Source organism: Dermacentor silvarum, chromosome 9 (genome assembly GCF_013339745.2).
Source record: "Dermacentor silvarum isolate Dsil-2018 chromosome 9, BIME_Dsil_1.4, whole genome shotgun sequence".
Taxonomy (NCBI): domain Eukaryota; kingdom Metazoa; phylum Arthropoda; class Arachnida; order Ixodida; family Ixodidae; genus Dermacentor; species Dermacentor silvarum.
The window spans coordinates 106,903,720-106,910,453 of NC_051162.1; the positions used below are offsets into that span (position 1 = coordinate 106,903,720).

Consider the following 6,734-nt stretch of genomic DNA (forward strand, 5'->3'; position numbering starts at 1 on the left):
TATCGCATGTGAGAACTACCAAAAGAAAGAGCCCACAAACCAGGAGTTCATTTTAGGTGTTCTCCCTAGGTTTTCATTTTTCAATTGGGCCACTATTATTCCCAAGAATGGGTATACCGAACGTTGCTAGAGACGCCCCGCAGAATGCAATCATGAATGCCTTGTTCAGAGTTTTTCTCTAATCAATGCTAATGTTTATGTTTCCACGTAGGACTTTCTGGCGTTAGCTGGTGCTATAAGCGTCGGCACTAAACGTGTTTCCTTTTTAGTCGCGTATATACACGGTGTTCCAGCTACCTTGTGGCAAGTGCTAAAATAGACGATGGTTGCTACAAGAATTTAACTAAGAAATTTGAATTTTCATAGCCACTTGGGTACTTCTTTTTGAGAAATATTACATTTCTGTATTTCTAAGCCACTATGCAAAACTTTCTAAATTCACTTGAACGAAAATACATCACTGAGGAAAAATTTATGATGCATTCACTGGAATGTATTAGAGCAGCACATTCCCACATGAGGTGGTGAACATTTGCAATTACCTGTTTTATGCATACATAAAATTGTGTCGTGTATCATGTCACTCTAGGCAACGCGGGCACCAGCACCTGAAACAGGTGTGGGCAGCCGCAAGAGAGGAGTAAAAATGTGGACGGTGTTCGCTGCTGAATGCGAATTAGGTCATTCAGGATCATGTGCACCCACGTGAGAGCATATTTTTTGGTGTTATGCCGGCGGTCTTGAGAATAATTCTGGACATCAATGGTTGAAGGCCTAATCTGTACGTGACGTCACTGAAACAAATCTGTGGTGCCATCTGTCATCGCCGCGACCAAATACTGCAAAACACTACAGATGGCGGAGTCATTCGATTGCAGAAAAATAGGCATCTTTCGTGCTATATTGCCGCTGGTAACAGGCACTTTCGATTGCCTTGTATTGACGTGGCTTCAAGCAGCAAATGCTGACATATATGTCCTTCTCGTGTTGTCGCATCAGCACTCGGAGGCATGAAATTAGTTTTGATGATGATTGATGATGATTGTTGGAGTTTTTTGGCGCAAGGGCCAGATGTAGCCAAAGAGCGCCAAGGCGATGATAATGACTTGTCAGTGGTACATGAATGGTGAATTAGAAGGTTTGGATAAAACAGATGTGGCATGGCTGTAAAGAGGCCTAAAATAGTCGCTGTAAAATGCGTAAAATCTATAGGTACTAAGAATATGGCAATGACTAATGAAGTGTGCTATGGATACGAGGTATGCATTGTGAAAGATTGATGATATACTAAGATATGTCAGAGGCTAAAAGTTTCAAAAACACTAATGCCTTAACAGAGCCCTTGAGATGTAAGGGCCTGGAGGCATGTGCTATATTCTCACAGTGGCATCCTCTTGAGAGAGGATGCATTACGTATTTCTTGGTCTTATAACATGCAAGACAACATCATTCAAAAAGGCGAGGACTGCTTTGGTAATGAAAAGCGGTTCTTTGCCAAGAAACATAGCGGGATGAAGAGGGATAGAACAGCGGTATGCCAGAGGAAAATGTTTCTTCCTCTCTCTCTCGGCTTCCCTACATTCCAGGAGGACGTGAAGAACGGTGAGCCTCTCGCCACATCTACCACAGGTTGGAGGATCATTACCATTCAATAGAAAATTGTGGGTACCATATGTGTGTCCTATTCTGAGGCGACAGAATAGGACATCAGTTCGCCGTGTTTTTGATGCAGCGGGCCAGAAACCTAACTGTGGCTTAATCAAGTGAAGCTTATTATTTGTTTGCGCATCCCACAAGCGTTGCCAGTAGCTTCGCAGTTTCTTCCGCAAGAAAGGTTTCAAATCTGTTACAGGGACAGCAACGGTAGGATTAATAGCGTGTGATGTTATTGATGTGGCCATTTGGTCGGCAAGAACATTACCCTCGATGTCTCTATGCCCAGGCACCCAGCATTATGATTTGTTGTTTAGATGCATAAACAGAGCAGATCAGTGAGTAGAGGTTCATAATTACAGGGTGTTTATGTTTTTGCGGCATCATTAACGCTTTAACAACGCTTAAAGAGTCGGTAAATATTACAGCCTTTTGGAATTTCAATCTATCAATGTGTTTCACCGCCGATAGTACTGCATAGGCCTCTGCCGTAAAGATGCTTGTGTGGGGATAAAGTACATCGGATTCCGAGAAAGACGGACCGACTGCCGCATAGGAAACACCAGCATGTGACTTTGATGCGTCTGTGTAAAATTCAGGGCAAGAGTATTTTGACTTTAGTTCTAAAAAGTGCATTTGAATGTGTGCATCTGGCGCGTGTTTTGTGACTTCAATAAACGATGTGTCACATTCAACCAGCTGCCACTGCCACGGCGGTAGCAGCTTCGCTGGAGACATTAGGCAATGTTCAAGTAGTGCAGCACCCATTTCTTCACTGAGCTTTCTCATGCGTAGCGAGAAGGGCTGCTTCGCTGTTGGTCGATTATTAAATAGTGTGGCAGATGTGGTATCGTTTATGGTAAAATAGGTAGGATGTGTACGGTTTGAATTTATTTTAAGGAAATATGTAAAGCTGGCATAAGTCCTCTGAAGGTGGAGCGACCACACGTTCGCTTCCACATAAAGGCTTTGTACGGGGCTTGTCCTGAAGGCCCTAGTCGCGAGGCGGATTCCTAAATGGTGAACAGGATCCAACATTTTTAAAGCGCTGGGTGCAGCAGACTGGTAAACTATCGCCCCGTAGTCAAGTCGTGAGCCGACAAGGCACCTGTACAAGTTCAAGATGCATTTCCTGTCACTGCCCCATGTCGTACGCGACAGCAGCTTCAGTAAGTTCATTGTTTTCAGGCACTTAGCCTTCAAATATTTGATGTGCGGAACGAATGTGAGTTTTGAGTCCAATATGATGCCTAGAAACTTGTGCTCTTTGCTTACAGGTAATGTGGTACCAGACAGCTCAATAGCAGGGTCTGGTACTATTCCTCTCTTATTAGTGAAAAGGACGCATGTGCTTTTCTGTGGGCTCAACCTAAAACCGTTTTCATCAGCCCATTTAGCCACTTTATTTAAGCCATGCTGGACATGTCGTTCGCAGACAGCAAAGTTGCACGATTTAAAACCAATCTGGACATCATCTACATATACAGAGTAGAACATCGTTCGTGGAATAGCCGTGCGTAGAGAATTCATTTTCACAATAAACAGTGTACAGCTAAGCACACCGCCTTGCGGGACACCAGTTTCCTGGGTGAAAGACCTAGACAAGGCTTGGCCCACCCTTACACGAAAGGTACGGTTAGAAAGGTAACTTTGGATAGTACTCAACATGTTGCCGCGGATACCCATAGCGGAAAGGTCTCGGATGATACCAAAGCGCCATGTGGTGTCATACGCTTTCTCTAAGTCAAGAAATACGGAGAGAAAAAACTGTTTGTGTATAAAGGCATCCCTTATGATTGTCTCCATGCGGACAAGGTGGTCTGTAGTCGACCTACCTTCTCGGAAGCCGCATTGGTAAGGATCTAGTATGCCGTTGCTTTCTAGGACAAAAATTAGACGCCGGTTAATCATCTTTTCAAAGAGCTTGCACAGACAGCTTGTCAAAGCAATGGGTCTGTAGCTACTGGGCAAGGACGGGTCCTTGCCCTGTTTAAATACGGGGATTACTATAGCTTCTTTCCAAGAAGATGGAATGTAACCAGCGGCCCACATGACATTAAAAAGAGAGAGGAGGGTCTCTTGTGTTTCAGGGTGTAGGTGCTTGATCATTTCATACATGATACGGTCAGCACCTGGTGCTGAGGTGTTGCAACAAGCGAGAGCAGTTTTAAATTCAGCTAAACTAAACGGGCGGTTGTAATCTTCATTTCGAGCACATTTCCGATTAACGGGCTGTCGCTCTGCACGCTCTTTGAACCTAAGGAATGTTTGTGTGTAATGAGATGCACTGGAGACATATTCAAAGTATTCGCCCAGACAATCTGCCTGATCCTCCAGGCAGTCTCCTTGGATATTCACTAAGGGCGGCGGGTTCGTCTCACGGCCCTTTAATTTATTAACCCTATTCCATACCTTTGCCTCATCTGTGTAAGAGTTTATACCAGAAATGTACCTCTCCCAACTCTCTCTCTTTGCACGTCTACGTGTCCTTCTGCCTTGCGATTTAACCTGTTTAAAATTAATAAGGTTTTCGGCAGTAGGAGAATCGCGAAGTAATCCCCATGCTTTGTTTTGATTTTTGCGCGCTTTACGACATTCTTCGTTCCACCAAGGAATGCGACGTTTCTTAGTCAGTCCGTTAGTTTGTGTAATACATTTCGTAGCAGCATCAATAATAAAACCTGTTAGATATGTTACGGCGTCGTCTACGTTAAGAGCAACAATGTCATGACGGCCTAGGTGTGTCAGCTCTCGGAACAGTTCCCAGTTGGCCGAGTCTACGCTCCATCGAGGTGATCGTGGCAAGCATCCATCTTGTTTCGTTGAGTTTAACATAATTGGGAAGTGGTCGCTTCCATAGGGGTTCTTAACGACGGACCACTCCAGGTAAGGCATTAGTGTGCTCGACACTATGCTTAAGTCTATGGACGAGTATGTGTTGTGTGTAATGCTGTAGTATGTAGGTTCTTTCTTGTTCAATAAACATTCACCTGAAGAAACAGAAAATTTTCTATAAGGCGCCCTCGCGCATCGCAACGAGAGTCGCCCCACAGGGGGCTATGGGCATTAAGATCACCTACGACTATGTATGGTGGAGGAAGTTCATCGATGAAGCTCTGAAACTGCGTTTTGGAAAGCTGATAGGAAGGTGGGATGTAGACAGAGCTAATGGTGACTAGCTTACCAAACAACAATGCTCGGACAGCAACTGCCTCAAGGGACGTTCGGAGGCTTAATTGCTGACATGCAACGCCCTTACTGACCATTACGGCTACACCCCCCGATGAGGCGAGAGCGTCGTCGCGGTCTTTGCGGAAAGTGACATATTGCCTTAGAAAGTTTTTCTGTGTTAATTTAAGTGTGTTTCTTGTACACACATCACCTTTGGATTGAATTTGCGGAGGAGTTCTTTTACATCATCAAGATTACGTAGAAGTCCTCTCACGTTCCACTGTAACACTTGGGTATCCATATTGGAAGAGAGTTAGTGATGTGTGCAAAGAGAAATAGAAGTTACTTCACGGGACCTTTCCAGGCCCCGTGATGGGGGTTTTGCCTTTCTTCCCGACGCGCTCGAGGGAGCTGCGCCGTTCTTTGGGCGTCTGAGACGCCGGTGGTTTGCTTGTGTCCATCACCTCGTCTGAGGCGGTGGATAGTGCCCGCTCAGCGGGGACATTCGCGGGGATTTCGGGCCTTACTGCACGGGCAGTGGCCCTGGGTCCAGCAAGCCCGCGGGTCTGCTGGCCCTCCTTGGCAGGGGGCGGAACAGCGCTGGCTGCTCCAGCCGGGGGGGCTGGTGACGTGACCGCCGTCACACTCCGTGTGACTTGGGCGGCCGCCGGATGATGTGGTGCTGCCCCCCGGCGCGCCACATCGGTGTATGAAGGACTAGACTGATTGTGGAGATGGAAACGCTTACGTGCCTCTGGGAAAGATAGGTTTAGTTTGACTTTCAGTTCTATAATTTGCTTCTCTTTTTTCCACGAGGGGCACGATCGCGAGTAGGCGGGATGATCTCCTTCACAGTTGGCACAACGGGTTGCTGAAGTGCAAATGTCAGAAGCGTGTTCATTTGAACTACACTTAGCACAAGTAGCGCGCCCTCGGCAGTTTTGCGACCCATGCCCAAAACGCTGACACTTGAAGCATCGGCGGGGATTCGGGATGTATGGTCTGACACGTAGCTTGCAGTAGCCAGTTTCAATTGATTCTGGTAGGTCGCTAGTTCCGAAAGTAATGATAATATGCTTGGTAGGTATTTGCTTATCATCTCGCCTTAGTGTTATCCTCTGCCCCTTGACTACGTTCTGGTCTTGCCATCCTTCAAGTAATTCACTTTCACTCAGTTCAAGGAGGTCATCTTCCGAGACGACACCGCGCACTGTGTTCATCGACCTGTGTGGACCCACTGAAACAGGAATGTCTCCAAATGCCACAAGTTTAGAAAGTTTATCGTACTGTAGTTTGTCGCGGACTTCAAGAAGAAGGTCGCCACTTCCCATCTTTGTTACCTTATAGCCGATTGCTTCCTTGAGAGATTTTGCTACAACAAAGGGTGAAATCATTCGGACTGTCTTAGTATCGTGTTGACTATGTATTACATGGTACTTGGGAAATATTTCTTTAGGTTGCAAAAAAAGATTGAAAATTTCATCGGTGCGCCCCCTTTTCAGGGAGCGATCAGGTAGTGAGGGAAAAGCGTTAGCCATATAAAATTGCAAAATTCGGCGGCGATGGTAGCCACCCACCACCGAGCCCAACAAGGGGACGCTACAAGGTTGGAATACTTGCAGACGCCAGCCATGCATCACCGCTATAACCTAATATGAAATACCCAAGGTTGGATAAGTACACTAGGTTAACCCTTGCCGCCCAGAAATTCAGAAGTGAGAAGAAGTGACTAGAAGACAGGAAAGATAGAAAAGCGAGAAAGACAAAGATTGAAGAGGGGGACAGGAAAGGGCGACTGCCGATTTCCTCCAGGTGGGTCAGTCTGGAGGTGCCGTCTACGCGAAGCGGAGGCCAAAGAGGTGTGTTGCCTCCACCGAGGGGCCGTAAAGGTCCAAACACCCGGCATCGGC

The 6,734-nt window shown here is 46.3% G+C and overlaps 1 protein-coding gene across 1 annotated transcript in view; it reads right to left on the minus strand.

The window, feature by feature from the left end:
- Nucleotides 1-585: 585 nt before the first annotated feature.
- The window catches only part of LOC119463802 (T-complex protein 1 subunit beta-like), a 24,183-nt gene continuing 18,034 nt past the window's right edge, over nt 586-6,734 (minus strand). Inside the window, exon 6 of the mRNA XM_037724627.2 lies at nt 586-608. Within this exon, the coding sequence (XP_037580555.1) occupies nt 586-608 (23 nt within the window). The remainder of the gene's footprint in view (nt 609-6,734) is intronic.